This window comes from Neofelis nebulosa, chromosome 10 (assembly GCF_028018385.1).
Source record: "Neofelis nebulosa isolate mNeoNeb1 chromosome 10, mNeoNeb1.pri, whole genome shotgun sequence".
Taxonomy (NCBI): Eukaryota; Metazoa; Chordata; class Mammalia; order Carnivora; family Felidae; genus Neofelis; species Neofelis nebulosa.
In genome coordinates, this window is record NC_080791.1 from 73,227,655 (window position 1) to 73,251,620 (window position 23,966).

The 23,966-nt window shown below is 36.4% G+C and overlaps 1 protein-coding gene and 1 pseudogene across 2 annotated transcripts in view; one reads left to right on the forward strand and one right to left on the reverse strand.

The window, feature by feature from the left end:
• Positions 1-23,966, reverse strand: part of PIK3C2A (phosphatidylinositol-4-phosphate 3-kinase catalytic subunit type 2 alpha) — a 195,768-nt gene that overhangs the window by 16,192 nt on the left and 155,610 nt on the right. For both annotated transcript variants that reach the window (XM_058688378.1, XM_058688379.1), the window contains 10 exons: positions 23,642-23,809; positions 17,336-17,447; positions 16,808-16,953; positions 15,033-15,221; positions 14,314-14,407; positions 13,716-13,810; positions 13,185-13,365; positions 8,226-8,330; positions 6,543-6,635; positions 4,901-5,030 (listed from right to left, as the gene is read on the reverse strand). In XM_058688378.1, coding sequence (XP_058544361.1) covers positions 4,901-5,030; positions 6,543-6,635; positions 8,226-8,330; positions 13,185-13,365; positions 13,716-13,810; positions 14,314-14,407; positions 15,033-15,221; positions 16,808-16,953; positions 17,336-17,447; positions 23,642-23,809 — 1,313 coding nt within the window. The remainder of the gene's footprint in view (positions 1-4,900; positions 5,031-6,542; positions 6,636-8,225; positions 8,331-13,184; positions 13,366-13,715; positions 13,811-14,313; positions 14,408-15,032; positions 15,222-16,807; positions 16,954-17,335; positions 17,448-23,641; positions 23,810-23,966) is intronic.
• Positions 8,969-9,696, forward strand: LOC131488470 (peptidyl-prolyl cis-trans isomerase NIMA-interacting 4-like; annotated as a pseudogene).

Genomic DNA, 23,966 nt, shown 5'->3' on the forward strand with positions numbered 1-23,966 from the left:
GGGGGAGGGGCAGAGGATCCAAAGCAGGCTCCATGCTGACACCAGACAGCCCAATGTGGGGCTTGAACTCCAGAACCATGAGATCATGACCTGATGAGATCAGGTGGCTGAAGTCAGACACCTGAGTCACCCAGGTGCCCCAATAAACAAACATTAAAAAAAAAAAAATTATAGCTTTCAATCTTAGACATGAGATACCAGTTAGGAATTATCATTAAAAAAAATCAAGTCTCTTAAATACAGAGAACAAACAGAGGGTTGCTGGAGGGGTTGAGGGAACAGGGATAGGCTAAACGGGTAAGGGGCATTAAGGAATCTACTTTGAAATCATTGCTGCACTACATGATAACTAACTTGGATATAAATTAAAACATAAATAAATAATTTAAAAAAAAAGAATAGGGGCGCCTGAGTGGCTCAGTCGGTTAGGCGTCTGACTTCGGCTCAGGTCATGATCTCGTGGTTTGGGAGTTCGAGCCCTGTGTCGGGCTCTGTGCTGAGAGCTCAGAGCCTGGAGCCTGCTTCGGATTCTGTGTCTCCCTCTCTCTCTGCCCCTCCCCTGCTCATGCTCTGTTTCTCTCTGTCTCAAAAATAAATAAAAACATTAAAAAAAAATTTAAAAAAAAAGAATAGTATCTACTTCAAAGAGTTATTAATGAGTATTAAAGAAGTCTATGTGACATATTTAGCATGATGTTTGGTACATAGTAAAGTCTATCCAATGGTAACTATTTTTATTATGATAATTATTATATTAACTCCTATAAAATTCTCTCTTTCCTTCCCCCACTTGCACTGTTTGTCTCTCTCAAAATAAACTTTAAAAACTAAACATTAAAAAATTGTAAAAATGGTAGATTTTAAATAAAATAAACAAATAAAAAAACAAATAAATAAAAGTCTGGAAGCCCATGCTAGAAAATTCAAGCAATCAAAATTTTTTTATTTTCAGAAGTACCCAAAATCTAACAGCTGCATTTGACTATTTGAGACTCTACAGTTTATACAATCATGGGCTACACACTCCCAAGAATAACAATTTTAATTACAAATTAGCAGATTCTGACCTAGTTAATAAAGTTACTTGTAAGATATGTGCCATCCCATTTCAGCACAAAACAGCTTACTCTGATCATGTATTTGGGAATTGATGCAATGTTTCAGAGTACACTAAGCCCTTTCAAAGGGAAGAGCAGATTAAGATTGTCCTTGTGATAATGTGTAAATCTCCAGTATGTGTTGTCTTCCTAACTGAAAATGTAAATGCCTGGCTAGGCAAATCATTTTTTATTTTCCCTACTTTTTAAAAAAATGTTTATTTTGAGAGAGAGAGAACGTGCACGAGCATGTGAGCAGGGGAGGGAAGACAGAGCGAGAGGTAGAGAGAGAAGCCCAACCAGGCTCCTCACTGCCAGTGTGGGGCCGCACGTAGCAATCCCACAAACCGTGAGATCATGACCTGAGGAGCCACCCAGGCACCCCATATTTTCTCTACTTTTAAAACAAATAAATTTTAAAACAAATAAACTTTTGAAACAAATAAATTATGGGACATTTACATAAGGGAATACAATGAAGTAGATCTCTATGTACTTATGCTTAAAAATATGCTATTAAATACAAAATCCAGATGGAGAACTGTCCTTTTGTGTTTAAAAGAAAGATTATGTATGTTAGAATATCATGCATGTTAGAATATATACAAAATAGTCCCAGAGGGCTATGTAAGTGGCTTTATTTTGGAAGTAGGATGCCTAGGATTAAAAATGGAGGTGTGGGAGAAACTAAGATTTACTTTTCAATTTATTCTATTACATGCTACACAGATACTTTACTATGTGCATGAACTATTTCTATAACTAAATAATTTGTTTTATGGATTTTAAAAACCAAGGAAATGCAGTAGTGTCAAAATAACGAAATGGACACAAAGACTTGCTCCAGACAAAGGGCTGGAAGAAAGCAAGTTGGCCAAGGCCTTCAGACCACCCCAAAACAAAGTATGCAGGGCCAGGTTTTAATCCTAGTAGCCTGGCCAAACAACGCACAATGAATTCATTTGGATCTTCTATGTTGTTTTGGTTGCATCATCTAGTTTATAGTTCACAGTGACATCCCTTTTCAATGAGCACCTGGACCTTGATTCTATGACAACATTTAATCAAAATTTTAATATATGAATAAATTTTTAATTTTATAATCAAATATGCATAGATGCAAATTACTATATGTAAAAACAGTGGACCAAAGTTCATAAAATATACAAAGTAATACCAGCTATGTAAGATACGGTCACTGCCCTAAAGGAACTTACTATCAATCCAGTGGGGAAGATACAAAACACGCAGTAAATGCCTGGTGAGTATTTAAAGACAACTATTGAGTCTGAAGAAGTGAAGATTAGTACAAATACCGAGATACTAGTTAAAAACTTCACAGGGGCGCCTGGGTGGCGCAGTCGGTTAAGCGTCCGACTTCAACCAGGTCACGATCTCGCGGTCCGTGAGTTCGAGCCCCGCGTCAGGCTCTGGGCTGATGGCTCGGAGCCTGGAGCCTGTTTCTGATTCTGTGTCTCCCTCTCTCTCTGCCCCTCCCCCGTTCATGCTCTGTCTCTCTCTGTCCCAAAAATAAATAAAAAAACGTTGAAAAAAAAATTTAAATAAATAAATAAATAAATAAATAAATAAATAAATAGATAGATAGATAGAAACTTCACAGAGGATGGAGATGTGATTTCTTCATTTGAAAAATAAGGACACTTGTGAGGGAACACAAGTGAAAAGCTTAGAACAGGGCAAGACACAAAGTAAACACTCAACCATTAGAAACAACATAAAAAACATGAGGAATCTGCCTCCAAAGTTACATGGAATTCCGTAAGAAGAAAGAAAAAGTTCAACTATATGAAATAAGTGTGGTGACAAAAAAAAAACAATCTAATGAAATGGTAGGCTCTCGTTGAGGAATTTTAATAAAACAACTTCCTTTTACAAGACTTAAATGAAAAACAACCAGCAAGAATTCTTTAATTGACCGGGTTTCCTTTTTGACAAGATAAAGTATGTACATCCTAAACTAAGAAAGGAAAGTGATAAGGCTCTCATACTGTCCTGATGGATAAAATGGAGAAATGTGGAGTGGCTGATAACACAATAAAGTTGGTGAGTAACTAATTAAAATACTTAGTAAATAAATAAAATGATTTAGCAATCATTTGAAAGGAAATCTCTAGTGACATGCCACAAGGGTTGGTCCTTAGTTCTCTCAGCAAACTTTTTTTTCAATGACTTGGTAGAAGCTACAGAATGTATGTTCTTCAAATCAGTTCATGACACAAACTAAGAAGTTTAATGACAGATAACAAAAGTCAGATTTTAAAAAGAATCCAAGAGGCTGAAAAGTAATGGATCAAATATAACAAGAAAGTTAATAGATAAGGTCCTACACTTGGGTTGAAGATACAAAATATGCAAGTATAGAACGGCCAAGGCATGATTTAGCAAGAGTTAGTATGATGATTTTACTTGTTAAGTTCCACATGTGCAAGACTTTGCCCACTTTGCATTCTACCAAGTCCAGGTGCCATTCTCAGAGACTGGATCACTTAAACCCTTTACAATGAAAACAATCAGATAATAAGGTAACCTAATGGCTAAAGAATTTGAAACTCAGAATCTGAGGCCGCAATACTTTCATCATAAAGAGGGATTTGACTTAATTATATGATAGTCTAAAACAGAACTGGAACTCATGGGTAGAAGACACTAGGAGTCAGTTACCATTCACCAGAATACAAGAAAACTTCTATAGTCATCAGAACTATCCAGGATAGGGCAGACCAACTTGAAATGCAGTTAAATTTCCTTAAGGATAGGCATTTAAGCATAAAATGAATGGCAAATATTAGAAGGATGATTAAATAATTTTTCAGGTGACTTTCTAGTGTCTATGATTAGATTCTGAGAAGCATTTCTCATTTCCACCAACTATAAATGATCTTTCCCTACTTTAAAACCCCATGGTACTGACTTTGTAATTTTTTTTAGAGCTTTTAGCTTATTAAAGTATCTGCGAATTACTTTTTTATTTTTTTAATTTTTTTTTTTTAATGTTTATCTATTTTTGAGAGAGAGAGCACAAGTAGGGGCAGAGAAGGAGGGAGACACAGAATCCGAAGCAGGCTCCAGGCTCTGAGCTGTCAGCACAGAGCCTGACACAGTGCTCGAACTGCAAGATCATGACGCGAGCCAAAGTTGGACACCTGACTGAGCCACCTAGGGGCCCCTTTTTCAAATTATAGGTCTTTAATTGCTTCCTTCTAAATATAATGTAACACTCATGTTATTACATTTTGTTGATAGATTAGCAACAAACATTTGTTGAATAAGAATAATGATAATAGTTACAATTTATTGAGTACCTAATATGTTTCACATACTGGGGTGTTTTATATTGATTATCTCTTTAATTATCACAATTATTTCTGGGTGTAGTACTTTTACTATTCACACCAAACATGTGTGGTAAGGAAATAAACTTAGCAAATAAGAAGAATTCTGCCCTTAAGTAGAAAAAAATTTTGAAACCATTATTTTATTTTGCAGAAATGAAACCAAAGTTGGTTTAACTTAGACATGGCCTTAATTTTAAATCAAAAGCTGAAGACCATACAGTTTCATTCAATCAATCAACAGACACCTCTGGTTAGTGCAAAGCATTCATTGGGGCTACTCAATGACTTATTTGTGAACAAATAAATCAATAAAGTAACACGAAATTAAAGTAAGAAACAATTGAGATCATAGTGTTCAGCATCAGGACTCCCTCAGGGCAGGTACACTATGAGCTAAGTTCACAGAAAAGAAATAATAAGACACCAAGACAGAACTAACAGACTTACCACGATCTCTGCCAGTTGAGAGGCATTTGAAAATTACCATCCTCAGATCTAGTCCTTCTTTAAGCCAGATCTTGTCCATAATCTTTATCATTTGTAAAGCTAACATATCTTGCCGAAGATCTTCACCAACCTTGGAATCAAAGAAACAAAATGAAACCTGTACCTTTCCAAAAGACTTAACTATGTTACATACTATTAAAGGCAGGGGGAGGGAGAAATAATAGAAAGAGTGAAGAATGAGATGAACAGAACTGCCTTTTTATTTTTCTGCAGCATTCCAGAAGAAATTACTTAACCTCTTCATGTCTCAATTTCCTGAACTATACACTTTAGAGGATTAGATTTTATGGTATGTGAATCATATTCAATTTTTTAAAAGGTCAAAATGGAGGGTCTTTGTCATAACCAAAACATTCCATATTTAGACTGTATCAATGCCAATATCCTGATTGTGATATTATATGATAGCTTTGCAAGGTGTTATATTGAGAGAAACTGGGTAAAGGTACCCAGGATCTCTGTATAATTTCTTACAACAGGCTATGAATCTATAATTATCTCAAACTAAAAGTTTACTTAAAAAAAAAGTTAACCCTGCCAAAATAAATTCTAACTGGAATCACATCAAGTTTTCATTTTCTTTTTAAAATTGGATAAAATAGGGGCGCCTGGGTGGCGCAGTCGGTTAAGCGTCCGACTTCAGCCAGGTCACGATCTCGCGGTCCGTGAGTTCGAGCCCTGCGTCAGGCTCTGGGCTGATGGCTCGGAGCCTGGAGCCTGTTTCCGATTCTGTGTCTCCCTCTCTCTCTGCCCCTCCCCCGTTCATGCTCTGTCTCTCTCTGTCCCAAAAATAAATTTAAAAAAATAAATAAATAAATAAAATAAAATTGGATAAAATAACTTTAAGACACATAATGATGAATATATTTTTTTAACTAGTTATGAAAAAAAGGAGATTTGCCTTAACTAATACTAAAACTTAATATATAAAATTTCTGTATTCAAATAGGTGGTACTGTTTTAGAAAAAAGCAAATACATCAGTAAAATATAACCCAAACCAGATGTAAGTTAGGAGAAAAATATAAATATATTTTGCATTTACATTTATATATATTTATATAAATATATGTTTATATTTTTATCAAAGATAGTGCAAGAAAAGCTATCTTTATGAAGCTCCATTAACTCAATGAATTAATGAAAACTCTCCATTCTTTCTTCAAAATATATGAATTATTATCCCAAGATGCAGAACTTTGGTAATAGGTTACTCTGTAGTGCTCCACTCCTGCTGCTTCTCACAGGTAAGTTATGTGTTTCCAAAAACCAGTGCCATTGCTCACAGTTGTGCACTTTCACACAGCACAACTCCCAGGGGTGCCACTCACATGACAGTCTGTGTGAAAGGCACTGCATGCAGTTATGATGTGTTCAACCAGCAGGGCCTAGGTAGCAGCTCTAGCCCAGAGTTGCATTTGTTCCCAAATCTGTCTGGAAACAATTTATGTCAGCAATATTTTTTCACTTAATTATTCAATTTAATTAAATATTAAATAAAATTACTTTGCAATTTGGAAAAGGAATTTGAGAAAAGAATTTTTAAATTATCATTTTAAAACAAAGTAACCTCATTTGCTCACCTTAAACATGACATTAATTTCTTCCCCCATTGGATCAGCATTCACCATTGTCACTTTTAGGGGCACAGCATTAGAACTAAAGAAGGAACAGGACTACAAATACAACATGTTTAAGCATTAGAAAGATAACACTGGAATAAAAATGGGTTTAAGATTTTTGTCCTAGGCATTTCTCCCTTCACTTGTTCCTCTGAATTAAGGCAAATGAAATAACACATGTGAACTGCTTTTTAGATCACCTAGCAGACAAGAGGTATTTAAAAAAAACTTTTGAAACTGACTTAAACACAGCATATATAAGTAAAATATTACCTACTACTCTCTAAACAGAGAAGCAAAACCTTGAAAGCTTGAGACAAAAATTATTAAAATTTTGACCTTTAGAAGTGTCATAATTCCTCAACAGAGCATAAAATTTTGTATACTCTTACCCTTTCCTCAATCAGTATGATCTAGAATGAGACCTCTACTTCTCCTTTTATGGTGCTCTTATAATTAATAATTAGCCATGCGATCAAATAGTGACACTAAATTTTAAAATTTCATTAGCAAAGAGCAAACCTTATTTTAAAATGAAACTGGTTAAAAAAACTAATTTAAGACAGACCAATTAGGGGCGCCTGTGTGGCTCAGTCAGTTAAGCATCTGACTTTGGCTCAGGTCATGATCTCACAGTTCATGAGTTTGAGCCCCACATCAGGCTCTGCTGAGAGCACAGAGCTTCTAAGGTGCTCTGTCTTCTAATGCTCTGTCTTCCTCTCTCTCTGCCCCTCCCCAGCTTGTGCTCTGTCTCTGTCTCTCTCTCTCAAAAATAAACATACATTAAAAAAAAAAAAAAAAAAAAAAAAAGACAGACCAATTAAGGGAAACAACAAACAAAACCCAAGGAGAAAATGTGACCCATCCCTAACACGACCCTCGTCAATGACATACGACTCAGGCACCCATGGTTAAATTTCAGTAAAGAGTAGCCATGTATCAACTTAAGAAATCAAATCCAAGACTCCTTTATGGATACTTAAACCCTAGCCTTTCAAAACCACAGACATTAATTGGTTGCCTTTGCTGAATTCGCTGCTTTTGCTCAATTCTGATGATTACTCAACTACTTTCTGATGGCTCTAAAAAGTTTTATAAACCTGGGAAGAGTCTATCTGACCATTCACATGGGAGGAAAAGAAAATGCCTATTTGTGACTGAATTACAACATATGCTTCCAAGGTACCATAGTAAAGAATAATTTGAGATGGGGGTGCCTGGGTGACTTAGTCGGTTGAACACCTGACTTCGGCTCAGGTCATGATTTTGTGGTTCTTGAGTTAGAGCCCCATGTCAGGCTCTGTGCTGACACCTCAGAGCCTGGAACCTGCTTCAGATTCCCTCTCTCTCTGCCCCTCCCCAGCTCATGCTCTGTCTCTCTCAAAAATGGATAAATGTTAAGAAAATTTTTTAAAAATTTTGAGAGAGTAAATAATTTTATATTGTTTTTTTCTTTTAGGAATGGTGATTAAGTAAACATTACTGATATAAAGATGGATCTTATAAACAGACATCCATAAATACCTATATAACCAACCTATGCAGGTTTTATCCTCATTTGCTTTAAGCATATCTGCCCATCTGCTTTCTTCCTACAAATTATTTTGAAATACAATATGAACTTATAAGCATTTTATGTGTCACCTTAATATTTAATTCTTTTGCAACAAGACTTGGTTTGAGAGGAAGACGGCATTTATTTCTTAAGAAAAAGGACTGTACTCGTTCCATACTCCTTTGGAGGACAACCTAGGAAAAGAGAATGATACTATTAGTACATAAAGAAAATGAAGATCAGGGGCGCCTGGGTGGCTCAGTCGGTTGAGCGTCCGACTTCAGCTCAGGTCACGATCTCACGGTTTGTGAGTTCGAGCCCCACGTCAGGCTCTGGGCTGATGGCTCAGAGCCTGGAGCCTGCTTCCGATTCTGTGTCTCCCTCTCTCTCTGCCCCTCCCCCATTCATGCTCGGTCTCTGTCTCAAAAATAAATAAACATTAAAAAAAAATTAAAAAAAAAAAGAAAATGAAGATCTATTTTTAAGACGAAAATATTATGATGTATCCTGGACCCACTCAATTTTTAAAATGTCCAACTGTCAAATGGTCAAAAAGAAGTTCCCAAAGAATTAATTTATTATGTACCCATAAAAAAACATAAAGTGTAACTATATGTCTTGACACAAATTCTCCAAGTAAAAAAAAAACAAAAAACAAAAAAACAAAAACCAAAAAAAAGTAAAATTACCCAAAGAAATTAAAGATCTAAATGAACAAAAAGACCTCTTGTGTTCATGAAGTGGAAGACAATATTAAGACTACAGTGTTTTCCAAATTCATCTATAGACTCAACACAATTCTTATCAAAATTCCAACTTCCTTTTTGCAGAAATGTACAAGATGGTACTAAAACTCACACAGAATTGCAAGGGACTTCTGAATAGCATCCCCCCCCCAAAACAAACAAACAAACAAACAAACACCCTTGGAAAAGAACAAAGTTGGAGGACTCATATTTCCTATTTCCTAATTTCAAAACTTACTACAAAGCTACAGTAGTTAAAACAGTATGGCATAAGGATAATCTCATAGATCAATGGAATATAATTCAGAGTCCAGAAATAAACCTGTATGTCTACGGTCAACTGATTTTCAACAAGAATGCTGAGATCATTCATGGGAGAGAATGGTCTCTTCAACAAATAATGCTGGGAAGTTTCGAAGATGCTGCCCAAGGGAAAAAGCAGTTCCAGGAAAGGGGGGAAAGTGGGGAAAGTGGGGAGCAGCCTCTGGGAGTGACAGTTCTGACAAGAAGTCTCAGGGTCCCAAAGATGGTGGCAACTCAGTAAAGGTCAGACACATTCTGTGTGAAAAACATGGGAAAATCATGGAAACCATGGAAAACTTAAAGTCTGGAATGAGACTCAATGAAGTGGTCACAGAGTATAGTGAAGATAAAGACAGGCAAGGGGGTGACTTGGGTTGGATGACCAGAGGTTCCATGGTGGGAACATTGTAAGACGTAGCATTTGCCTTGCCTGTAAATGGGCTGAATAAGCCTGTGTTTACAAACCCTCCAGTGAAGATAATATATTATTATGGTTGAAGGGAGAAAATAAAACTATACGAAAGACTGGGGGGAAAAAAAGCCCAAACAAGCAGTGCTAGGAAAACTGGATAACCACATGTAAAAGAATGAGTTATCTCAAAGCATATTAAAAAATACTTAAAATGGATCAAAGATTTACATATGAGCAAAACTATACAACTCTTAGAAGAAAACACAGGTGTGTATCTTTGTGACCTTAGATTTGGTAACAAATTCTTAGATATCAAATGCACAAGCAACAAAAATAAACTTCATAAAATTATTAACTTTTGTGCAAAAGACACCATCAAGGAAATAAAAAGATAATTCAAGGAACAGGAGAAAATATTTACAAACAGTATCTCCAATAAGGGTCTAATATCCCAAATGTTTAAGGAACAACTCAAAAACAAAAAGACAAACCAATTAATTAAAAGGGGGGAGGGGTGCCTGGGTGGCTCAGTCAGTTAAGCAACCGGCTCTTGATTTCAGCTCACATCATGAGCTGATTTCATGGTTCCAGGTTCATGAGATCAAGCCTCATGTCAGGCTCTGCACTGACAGCATAAAGCCTGCTTGGAATTCGCTCTCTCACTCTCTCTCTGCCCCTCCCCCACTCTCATGCACACTCTAAGTAAATAAATACATATACACACACAAAACTCTTCAGGCAGAAATTTCTCCCAAGAAGATATACAAATGGCAAACAAACACATAAAAATGTGCTCAAAATCATTAATCAGGGAAATGCAAGTCAAACCACAATGTGATACTACTTCACACCCACTAAGATGACTATAATTTTTTTAAAAAGGCAGAAAATAACAAACGGTGAAGATGTGGAGAACTTGGAATCCTCATACAATGCTAGTAGGAATATAAAATGATGAAGCTGCTTCAGATAAAAGTTTGTTGGTTCCTCACAAAGTTAAACACAGAATTGCTTTATGACTCAGTGATTCCACTCCTAGGTAAACTGAAAAGAGGTGTTCAAATAAAAACATACACAAGCATTCATAGCAGCATTATTCATGATAGCCAAATAGTGGAAACAAGCCAAATGTCCATCAACTGATGAATGGATAAGCAAAATGTGGTATTATTCACACAATGGAACATTATTTAGCTATAAAAAGGAGTGAAGTACTCATATATGCTAGAATATAGATGAACCTTGAAAATATTGGGTAGTGGCGGCTGGGTGGCTCAGCTGGTTAAGCTTCCGACTCTTGGTTTCAGTTCAGGTTATGATATCATTGATCAAGCCCCATGTTGGGCTCTATGCTGGCAGCACAGAGCCTGGAGCCTGCTCTCTCTGCCCCTCCCTTACTCACACTCTCTCTCATTAATAAATAGACATTTTAAAAATTGGGGGGAGTGGAAAAGAAAAAAAATAGGCAGGGGCGCCTGGGTGGCGCAGTCGGTTAAGCGTCCGACTTCAGCCAGGTCACGATCTCGCGGTCCGTGAGTTCGAGCCCCGCGTCGGGCTCTGGGCTGATGGCTCGGAACCTGGAGCCTGTTTCCGATTCTGTGTCTCCCTCTCTCTCTGCCCCTCCCCCGTTCATGCTCTGTCTCTCTCTGTCCCAAAAATAAATAAAAAACGTTGAAAAAAAAAATTAAAAAAAAAAAAAGAAAAAGAAAAAAAATAGGCAAATTGAAAGAAACTGGACACAAAGGCCACATATTGTGTAATTACACTTAAATAAAATGTCCAGAATAGGTAAATCCATAGAGAGAGAAAGCAGATTAATGCTTACCAGGGCTTGGGAGTAGGAGGGAATGAGAACTGAGAGGTTAGTGGGTATAGGCTTTCTTTCTGGTATGATGAAAATGTTCTGGAATTAGTGGTGGTGGTTGTATAACACTGTGAATGTACTAAAACCTAATGATTTAAAATGATGAGTGTTATGTGAATTTTTTTTAATTTTTTTTTTTTAACTTTTTTTATTATTTATTTTTGAGACAGAGAGAGACACAGCATGAACGGGGGAGGGGCAGAGAGAGAGGGAGACACAGAATCGGAAGCAGGCTTCAGGCTCTGAGCCATCAGCCCAGAGCCCGACGCGGGGCTCGAACTCACGGACCGCGAGATCGTGACCTGAGCTGAAGTCGGAGGCTTAACCGACTGAGCCACCCAGGCACCCCAAGTGTTATGTGAATTTTACCTCAATAACAGTACATGTGTGTGTTTCTATAAAAAATTTTTTAAAAAACAAAATAACTCCAAACATTTATACATGTACTTGTATGTATATATGTGTAAAGTCATATAAAAGACCAGAAGGGACATAAAGCAAACTATGAATAATAGATACCTAACAGAAAATGAAACTGGAAATTTTTTAATTTTTAAATTAAATTAATTTAAAATTTTAATTAAAAATTTTTTATTCTATGAGCTTCTTTATTATTTGGATTTTTTAAACATCAGCATCAACTCATACTTGCATTACTTTTTTTAATGTTTGTTTACTTTTGAGATAGAAACAGAGAGAGAGAGAAAGCAAGTGGGAAAGGGGCAGAGAGAGAGGGAGAGAATCCCAAGCAGGCTCCATGCTGACATCACAGAGCCCGACAGGGGGCTCAATCTCACAAACCACTAGATCATGACCTGAGACAAAATGAAGAGTCAGACTCTTAACCGACTGAGCCGCCCAGGCGCCCCTGATTTTTCTTCTTTGTGGGGGGCTGAGTAATATTCTATGGTAAATATATATACCACATCTTCTTTATCCATTCATCAGTCAATGGACATTTAGGCTCTCTCCATAGTTTGGCTATTGTTGATAATGCTGCTATAAACATTGGGGTGCATGTACCCCTTTGAATCTGTATTTTGGTATCCTCTAGGCAAATACATAATAGTGCAATTGCTAGATTATAGGGTAGTTCCATTTTTAGTTTTTTGAGGAACCTTCATACTCATCTCCAGAGTGGCTGCAGCAGGTTGCATTCCCACCAGCAATGACATGGATGGAGCTAGAATGTATTATGCTAAGCAAATTAAGTCAATCAGAGAAAGAAAAATACCATATGATTTCACTCATATGTGGATTTTAAGAAACAAAACAGATGATCATATGGGAAGGGCAGTGAAGGGAAGAGAGGGAAACAAACCACAAGAGACTCTTAATGACAGAGAACAAACTGAGGGTTGATGGAGGAGGGAGATTGGCTAGGTAGGTGATTGGGTACCAAGGAGGGCACTTGTTGTGATAAGCACTGGGTATTGTATCAAAGTGATGAATTACTGAATTCTACTCCTGAAATAAATATTGCACTATATGTTACTAAAATTTAACTAAAAAAAATAATAAATTTTTAAAAATCATTGATTTTCTGAGTTAGACTGCAAAAATCTTTCCCTGTGGTTTTAAACAACCTTTGAATTATCTGTTCAAAACAGCATAGGTGTAATTAGATTCCACTGGATGTCTACTGATAAAGAGTAACAATTCGTCAGCAGTGTAAAGATCCTTTAACATCAAAATATTTATATTCCCACTTATGGGTACATACCTGTCTGGCTGATCCACTAGCCTGCCTTACTTTTTCTGCTACTCCTCCTAAAAGCTGTACAAGTTTTGTCTGCTTCAAAAGTTCTTCTCTGAGTCCTTTTCCTCCTATTGAGAGGAGAGCACCCAAAACATGTTCATATCGGGCACCAAACTGTGCATCATGCAGGGCATCCTTGAGAAGCCTAATACAGCAAAATATTTATGTCAGCCACTTCTGAAAACTGGATAAGTGCTTCTGAAAAATCAACTTAGGTTCATTTTTTGGTATCCAGAATTTGTTTTAAGCTATATAAACAAGTAAAAACTTATTCATTATCATGGAGTTCTAACATGCCAAATATCTTTGCAATAAAGAGTCTTGTTATTTTTGGTTTTATTTCTAAGGACATAAAATTTAGCTTTGTAATGCCTTCAATAAAACATCTGGTATGGACAATAAGTAGTCTGAGCATACCATTTAGACTTTCAAAGTATATCATCTTTACAAATACTAAGAATGGAAATAAATTACTTAAAAAATTTTAAATCTTACCAATATAAATTGTGTGCTATCTGTATATTTCCCAATGCCCTGGACAGAAGGAAGCGCACTAATGAACTGTTCAAGTAAATTTCGTATTTCAAAGCCTATGCATGAAAGAAAGTAAGAATTACTAGTTGTCAAACCCATACTCCATTATCAGGATAAAATTATCAAAGGAGAAACTATAAAAAGCAAGTATTACTCTTGTTGATTTAAGGTAACACTGGAAAATGAAAAAGTGAATTAACTTAGGCTAAATTAATGAAATCAAGCAGAAAAGTGTAGATTTGGGAACAATAATTCATTACCTATATTTAAATGGCTAGGAAAGAAAAATTAAAGAAAAGCTCAAGCCTGGTTTGTTTGAGAATCTAAAAATCTGAGAATTAAAAATCCAGGTACATATAATATTCAAGTGGGGCAGCTAACAATAGTGGGAAAAAAATTCATACTATATCCAAATGTAATGTACTTCAACCTTCCCACAAAAGTACTTTTAATCAAAACAGAAGGGGGATGCTTTAGCAAGTTCCCTACTCATAAAAAAATGGGTGGAGTAAGGTGGGCAGGCAACCTAGTGGAAAAAAAAAAAAAAAAAAAAACTCACCTGCACAAACTGTGGAAGAAGATCAGTAAGCTCATCATCACTTATGGCCTCAATCCAGGTCACAGCTATGGACCTCACTTCCTGATCAGCAAATCTAGACAAATCAAGATTTGATGAAAATCTATATTTCCTGAAACACAATCTTAATCTATACCTGACAAAGAATACTCAAATAGCTCTTTATTCAAAAGCAATGTGTTTCAGCAGCCTTTTCTGTTCATAGATTCTGTACACGTGCTGTAATAAAACCATCTTTTTTGCACCCAAAAAAAACCCAAAAAACAATGTGTTTCTTCTTTTTTATTTTAGGAAGAAAATCTTATTGTACTATAAAAATTCAAATTCAGGACTGTTCACAAACCTTACTCTTATGAAAATTTTGACCCACATCATAAAAAATATAACAGATTATTAAAAATTTACAACTCTCTCTTTAGTTTTACATGATGACATCTTTTTTATTTTTTTAAAGTAAACTCTACACCCAATGTGGGGCTCAAACTCACGACCTCTGAGATCAAGGGTACCATGTTCTACCAACTGAGCCAACCAAGCACCCCGTGACATCTCTTTTTAAGAACCTCAACACAGAAAATATGTTTGCAAAAATACACATTTACACATTTATATTGAATTGCTTTCATGTCCTACAACTTAATACACCTTACTGGAAAAACTGACAACAATAGAACAAGTACATTCAGTCATGGTTAACTTACTTTGAATCAAGTAGTTCCAATGCAGTCAGTGGGTTCAAAGGAGGCCACTGCTGAAGCAGTGAGTAAGTTTTGGCAAGATTAACCCATTTCCAGTTTGGGGCACTTGCTAGTACTTTAGGAAGACAATTTGGGTGTTTGAGGCAATAATAACGTTTCTCCCACAAAAAGGCTTTATCTTCTTTAGAAAGTCTGCATATATAATAGAATTAAATTACTTCTCAATATCATAATGATGGTTATAATTTCAATGATTAAAAATACAAAGGAGAAATTTATTCATTTTAGGACAGCCACTTCTTGGTAGAATCATTAATACTAACTTGGAATAGAAAAATGCAATGTACAGCAAACACCACTAATTTACCCTAATTTGGGGGATAGAAATAAATCATTGTGCCTTGATAAAAGAGTCTTAGTTATGAGAATGAAGGATAATTCAGTACAATAAAAATATTATTGGGCTCTAACCAGATGCCAACGACTAGAAATCAGAATTGAATAAGCAGAAACCATGCTAAGAGAAAGCAAGGATTTCATCCATTTTATACAACTAAAATCAAATGTCATGCAAAAAAAAAAAATGCTATTTTAGAAGATAATTTTAGAAGATGATTATTCAGTTCAAATGAGGAATATTAAAAATAAGAAGTACTTGTTTTGGAGACTTAGTCTCAAAAACAAATGTTTATGTGACAAAATATTTCACTACTTTACCACCCATCCATCTACTTTTGTGTATACATTTACTGATGTATTCATTTTGTGTGGAGTACTGAAAAAAATTCAAATATTGCAAAAAGGTACACAGTGAAGTCTCTCCTTCCAGCTCTCCTCCAGTGGCAACTAATAAGCGTGCACATCCTTCCAGGGATAGTCTATTTGTATAGAAGCATATACAGAGGTATATATGCTTTTTTTTCTTTATGTAAGTGGTAACACACGATATACACTACTCTGCTCCTTGCTTTCTTCATTTAACATATCTTACATATTATTACATATAGCTATAAGTTCATTCTTAATAGTTACACAGTACTCTATTGGATAAATATACCATAATTAACATTCCCTGTCACTCTCACAATAATCCAAATAAATACTGTAATGAATATTCTTGAGTCCAAACGCAAACATAAGAAGTTCTCTCTAAGGTATATAACTAACTGGAAGCGTAGCTGATACATTACAAACTACATACATTGTAACCTTTTATAGATTTTGCCAAAGTGCTCTCCAAAAGCCCTTTAGCCAACAGTATAATTCCCGTTTTTTGATATCCTCACTAACGCTTATATAGTGAGACATTTTTTCAACCAAGTGATGTGTATAAAATGTTATCTTGTATTAATTTTCATTTCCTTCATTACTGAGAGGTAAAACATCTTTTTAGATATTTAAAAGGCATTGTTATTTCTTTTCCAAAAAATTATCTACTCATATTCTTTGTCTACTACTAAGTTATTGGTTTTCTATTGAAAAGGTTCTTCATATATATTTTTTAGGGTTCTTTATATATTTAAAAAATTAATCTGATATTTATGGTAAATTTAGTTCTCAATGTTGTTTGCCTTTTGATCATGTGTAAATTTGACTTGAACACATTTCTAAAGTCTTATGTAGTCATACGGTCTTTTTATGTAATTAAAAACAAACAAAAAACTTCCCATGCCAAGAACATTACTAAATCATGAAATAAATCAGGGCATTTAATAAAATATTAATTTGAAATTTACTATTAGAAATACCCAGGCAAAACAAAAATCAAATGAGCATACCCAAGTGATGAGTCTCTATGAAGAATATCAGAAAGTTTCCCTTTTGTATCATTCTCCAATGTTTCTAAGTTGTGTTGCTGTATAAGGCTTCTGTCAACTTGAGGAGTAGTATAAATGACATCAAATGTAGGAGAAGGAAAATCAACCTTAAAAATTTAACAGAAGTTGATGAGATTGAAGCTAAATAATCCACCTATCTCCCACATTAATTTGTCTTTGAAAAAACTGATTTTTCTTAGCCATCAGGGTGATTATTACATTGAATATTGAATTAATGCTTTTGTCCTTTTGTTGAAAGTGATTGCCATCGTTGGTAATTCTCAAAAGCACATATATTGCTTGGGATGGGTACACTTTTTACTGTTTCTCAGAAATAGGAAATGGTTTATTAACATTTAAATAGAAGATAAGCCATAAGATCAAACAAGATCAATTATGCTACTTTAGTAACAATCCAAATAATGGTACACATAAACATCTTAATAAATTTAAATTTAAATCTCTCCATGTATCAAGAAGTACCATTACCTGTAACACTATTCTTTCCATCACATACCCTTTTTTGGGTATTGTTCCAGGAATAGGATTTGTATGTGACGAAGTCCAAAGATATAGAAGCTTAGTTCCACATGTTAAAAACCTTCATGAATATAAACAGAAGAATACCGTAGTTTTCATTTAAAAACTTCAAAACTCACATCACACGGTAATGAATTTTAAATGCTGGTATCTAAACACCAAGCATACATTCGATAAAAAGAGTATCATCTTTAAGAACATATCAGAATCACTCTCCACAGTGTATGAATACTGTAGGTAGGTAAATGTACTGCGTGGGGGTTGGAACAAAGGGAGAGGAGAATGAAAGAATGTATCTTGGGAGGAATGGGTTTGTGGATAGAACACAAAATGGTAGACTCAAAGTCATCTGCCCCCAAAACAGCTTTTATAAATAGAAAGGTGAAGGATAGTCTTTGAAGATCATCTACAATGGAATACATCTCAAGATATCAGTTTGGATTACAGAACGGCTCCCTGACTTTTGCCATAAGAACAAAACCACATGCCAATAAAAAGCAGGGGCGGGGGGAGGGGGGGGGAGGATGTTCAGCTCAGGTCATGAACTCATGGTTTCAAGCCCCATAGGGGGCTCCATGCTGACAGTGCAGAGCCTACTTGGGATTTTCTGTATCCTTCTCTCTGCCCCTCCCCCATTCACGCTGTCTCTGTCTCTGTCTCTCTCTCTCTCTCTCTGAAAATAAATAAATAAATAAATAAATAAATAAATAAATAAATAAGCTTTTTAAAAAGAGGGGGGGCACCTGGGTGGCTCAGTCTGTTGAGCATCTGAATCTTGATTTTGGCTCAGGTCACAATCCCTGCATCGGGCTCTGTGCTGAGCACGGAGCCTGCTTAGGATCCTCTCTCTTTCTCCCTCTCCTTCCCTCTGTCCCTCCTCCCCACTTTGAGCTTTCTAAAATAAAACAAAAAACAAACAAACAAACAAACAAACAAAAATACATGGCAAGAAAACCAATACCTACCTCATAGCAAAGCTACTAAATGTTTTAGATGAGAAGTTGTATCTGTGCCAGGGGCCAGATGGCAAATATTTGGGGCCTTTTGGGTCAATCTGTTGCAGAGACTCAACTCTGCTGTTACAGTGCAAAAGTAGCCCTGAACAATACATAAATAAATGTATGCTGTGTTCTAACAAAACTATATTTACAAAAAATAGGCAGTGTGTTGCAATATGCTGACCCTTGCCCTAGACTATAATTTATGGCCCACTTTTTGAGAGATAGAGAAAAAGCTGTGTGGGGAGGGGCAGAGAGAGAGAAAAAGAGAGAATTCCCAAGCAGGCTCCATGCTCTGTGTAGAGCCTGACACAGGGCTCAATCCCACAACCCTGGGATCATGACCTGAGCCAAAATCAAGAGTCAGACACTCAACTTAACTGACTGAGCCACTCAGGTGTTCCACCACTTTACAGCTCACTTAAATTAAAAACAGTTACCAACAAGACAATACTATATGTTTACATAGACGAAATTTCTGAAACATAACATGAGATATATTAAAGCAGATATATAAAATAAACTTCAAACTTTATTCATTTTATCCAAACAGCAAGTCTCCTTTCCAAAACTGGACTCCAGTTTTCTCTTATAGATTAAAACCCTTTTAATCTCTGACACATTACATTTTATATTCTTCAGATCTACCCCTCACCCCTAACTAGATTATTTTAAGGCAAATTCTGATCCTATTATTTCATCTGTAAATACTTTTATATATCTCTAAACAATAAACACTTTTATTTTAAAATAAGTAAACACCATTATCACCCCTAAAATAATTAACAATAATTACTTAAAATCATTGCTATCTAGTCAGTATTCAAATTTCCCTGATTGTCTCACAAGCTATTTTTTTTACAGTTGGTGGTTTGAATAAGGATCCAAACAAGATACAACATTTGCATTTCACTGATGTCTTTTAAAAAAAATTTTTTTTATGTTTATTTCTGAGAGACAGAGACAGTGTGAACGGGGGAGGGGCAGGAGAGGAGAGAGCGAATCCCAAGCAGAATCGCAAGCAGGCTCCCCTCTGTCAGCACAAAGCAGAATCAGGGCTCGAACCCACAAAACTGTGATATCATGACCTGAGCCAAAACCAAAAGTCAGACACTTAACCAACTGAGCCACCCAGGCACCCACTGTTGATGTCTTTCTAGGTATATTTTAATTTAAGGGTCTAACTCAGGCCTGTCACCTGGTTTTGTAAATAAACTTTTATCAGAACAAAGCCACACTCATTCATTAACATACTGTCTCTTGCTGCTTTTGCTTTTGTGACGGAGATTACAGTTAACCTGTGAATAACACCCTTGAACTGTGCAGGTCCACTTATACATGGATTTTTTCAATAAATACAGTACTTGGACACATGGGTGGCTCAGTTGATTGAGCGTCCAACTCTTGATTTTGGCTCAGGTCATGATCTCATGGTTCAGTTTGTGAGATTGAGCCCCGCATCGGACTCATAGTCAGTACTGAGCCTGCTTAGGAGTCTTTCTCTCCCTCTGCTCCTCCCCTGCTCGAGCTTTCTTTCTCTCTCAAAATAAACTTAAAAAAAGTGTTCTTTTTAATACAGTACTATAAATGTATTTTCTCTCCCTTATGATTTTCTTTTCTCTTTTAAAATTTTTTTTAACATTTATTTATTTTTGAGACAGAGAGAGACAGAGCATGAACAGGGGAGGAGCAGAGAGAGAGGGAGACACAGAATCTGAAACAGGCTCCAGGCTCTGAGCTGTCAGCACAGAGCCCGACGCGGGGCTCGAAGCCACGGACCGTGAGATCATGACCTGAGCCGAAGTCGGACGCTTAACCGACCAAGCCACCCAGGCGCCCCTCTCTTTTAACTCACTATGTAACATATATTGATATACAAATTATGTGTTAGTGGACTATTTGTTATCAATAAGACTTCTGGTCAACAGCAGGCTACTAGTTTAGTTTTTGGGAAGTCAAAGTTACATGCAGGTTTTTGACCTCATGGGGAGGGGGAAGGCACTGCTAACCTCCACAATGTTCAAGCGTCAACTGTATTATGATCTGCAAAGCCTAAACTACTTCCATCTGGTCCTCTTTACAGAAAAAGTCTGCTAACTCTTATTTTAAACTATACATTCTTTTGTTTATCCTCTGCCATTTGTTGAAGAAACCAGGTCTTTTGTTCTAAGAATTTTCTATATCCTGGATTTTACTGATTGTATTCCTCTGGTGTCATTTAGGATGTCCCTTTATCTCCTATATTTTCATAAAATAGTAGTTAGATCTAGAGGTTTGATCTGATTTAGGTTTAGTTATATGGCGAGAATACTTAATTCTTTAAAGGTAGTATTATATACTACTTTGTATTATATCCGTAAAGAGGCGCACTGTTTGGTTTATCTCTCTTTCTGTGAAGTTAAGGTAATCAGTTAGTTCAGGCACAGTCTAAACTATACATTATAAAGTTCCAGAAAAGGGAATCACTTAATGGTTTTAAGCAAGCACTGATAATCAGTGTGTAAATTAATGGTTTTTAACCAAGAGTGATTTTGCTCCCAGGGGACATGAGACACTTTTGGTTGGTAACTAGGGAGTACTATTGGCAAACAGTACACAGAAGACAGAGATGCTGCCAAACATTCTACACAATGCACAGGACAGTCTCCCACAGCAAAGAATGATCCAGCCCAAAATATCAATTAGTGCCAAGACTGAGAAACACAGGCTTAAAATCGATGATTTCAGTTAAGACCTCATTTGTTATTGATGCTGACTGAAATGCCTCTAAGTTTTCTGGCTTTCCTCAGAGTGACTTCATCAGATTGTACACAAGTTGCACCTTAAACATAAATTCTTTTTTATTTTTATTTATTTATTTTTTTAATGTTTATTTCTGAGAGAGAGAGAGAGAGACAGACAGACAGGCAGGGAGGGGCAGAGCGAGAGGGAGACACAGAATCTGAAGCAGGCTCTAGGCTTTCAGCTGTCAGCACAGAGCCTGATGTGGGGCTTGAACTCACAAACCATGAGATCATTACCTGAGCCAAAGATGGATGCTTAACTGACTGATACACCCAGGCTGCCCTATTTTTATTTTTTAAAAAAGCTTATTTATGGGGTGCCGGGGTGGCTCAGTCGGTTGAGAGTCCGACTTCAGCTCAGGTCATGATCTCGCAGTTCTTGAGTTCAAGCCCTGCATCAGGCTCTGTGCTGACAGCTCGGAGCATGGAGCCTGCTTCAGATTCTGTGTCTCCCTCTCTGCCCCTTCCCCACTCATGCTGTCTCCGTCTCTCAAAGATGAATAAACGTTAAAAAAAAAAATTTTTTTTTTAAAGCTTATTTATTTTGAGAGAGACAGAGACAGCGCAAGGCAAGGAAGGGCAGAGAGAGAGAGAGAGAGAGAGAGAGAGAGAGAGAGAGAGAGAGAGAGAATCCGAAGCAGACTCCACACTGCCAGCTCCGAACCCAGCTCAAACCCACAAACCAGGAGATCATGATCTGAGTCGAAACCAAGAATCAGATGCTTAACCGACTGAGCCACCCAGGCACCCCAAACATAAATTATTTTTAAAAAGAATTTCAGAGGTGCCTGGGTGGCTCAGTTGGTTAAGCATTCAACTTTGGCTCAGGTCATGATCTCACAGTTCATGAGTTTGATCCCCACATCGGGCTCTGTGCTAACACCTCAGCCTGGAGTCTGCTTCCTGATTCTGTGTCTCCCTCTCTCTCTCTGCCCCTCCCCTGTTCACACTCTGTGTCTGTCTCTCACTCTCTCAAAAATAAATAAATATTTTTAAAAATTTTGTTAAAGAATTTTAAGAATAGGATATATGATCACTATACTATAGTAAGTTAACTGAATTACACTCATTAACACTTTCTTTCTACATGTATTAATGTTTAATCATCTTCCCTTTGAGATTTTCTTGAATGCAAAGACCTAACATTACCTACCTAGATCAACTGTACTACTCGGCAAAGTTTCAAGTTTAATGCCATCTGCTCACTGTTTTAACAGCAGAGTGTTGGGTGCAAACTATTTAATTGTCTAACAAAAATCAATTGCCCTTCACCTTACTCTCTTGATTTTTTAAAGAACATTATGTCATTCATCTAAAAAAACAAACCCCATTTACTACTAGACAACAAAAGTGGCAAAAAGTGATTGTACTTCTCTATGAAACAAAGATCCCTGCCTGGTACTTTCAAGAGCAAGAAGGTTTTCAAAATGATTTATTTATAAAACTTAGTGATAATGATGCAATTACATTTAATTTTCTTACATAACTGTTCTCTAACACTAACTTATCACAACTGAGAGCACAATTCCGCTCTTTTGTGTGGCTAATATTCTGTTTTAGAGTAATTATGGATTATTTTTAGCAAAAGATTCTAAGTACACATCCTTAATAGCAATATCTTCAACTGTTTTTCTCTAGCCTTTGGTGGTTCAGAATTATTTCAGATATCAAATAAAATTTAAGCCTACCTAAAGGCAGAGAATTAAAAAATCTTATACTGCCTCCTCAAATATGAGGGAAGCAACTAAAAGAAAAATAGGGGCGCCTGGGTGGCTCAGTCAGTTAAGTGTCTGACTCCTGGTTTCGATTCAGGGTCATGATCTCATGGTCCATGAGTTCGAGCCCTACATCAGCTCTGTATTGACAGTGTGAAGCCTTCTTGAGATTCTTTCTCCCCTGCCCCGGCTCTGCCCCTTCCCTGTTCACATTTTCTCCCTCTTGCTCTCAAAATAAATAAACTTAAAAAAAAAAAGAAGAAGAAGAAGAAGAAAGAAAAAACGAAAGAAATAAATGCTATATTTAAGCACATGCGAAAAGAACGTTCAAGAACAAATTTTGTGAAGTAGATCAGTCAGATAAAGAGAAGGAAATAATGTACAGCTGTAGACTCTCTGAAACTGGAGAAGGATGGGAAAGTATGAGAAGAGGAAAAAAAGAGAAAAGGGAAAATGACTATTACATCAATAACACAGTGCTTTGCATAAATGACAGAGAGTGAACTGGCTGCTGCTTTTCTCTGGAACAGTGAGTGGCAAATAATCCTCTGAATACCCAGACAGATATGTTCAAACTATAGCAGAATAACTTTGGTTTCTTCTGATCTGGGTCTCTGAAATGACCTCCTTTTATCACACTGGAAAAACAGGCAGCTTATTATTTCATGTATGTCATTGTTCCCCACCCTGTCCTCTAGCCTATTCTGATGCTGCAGATGTGTCCATAGTAACTCACCATTACAACTTAGTAATACTTACCGTTTAAAGTCAAAAAGAGGTAAAGAAACTTTGCCCAAAGCTTCTGGCCCCTTTCTCTGCTTATTAGAATCAGGGGAACTTCCACTGCTCTGATTTAAAATTCCAAAAAGAGTAAGGTGAAGAAGTGATTCTAATGGCAATTGTGATATCTGGATGGGAAAAATGATTCTAAGGGGGGAAAAATGTATTAATAGAAAAAACAAATTAGATCAAATATGAAATTTAGTCCATTAATGAGACTGACAAGTTTAGATATTTTATTTGACTTATCAAATAATCTTTACTACCGAGTAACCTTTACTTAAGCAGCAAGCTTGGCCAATAT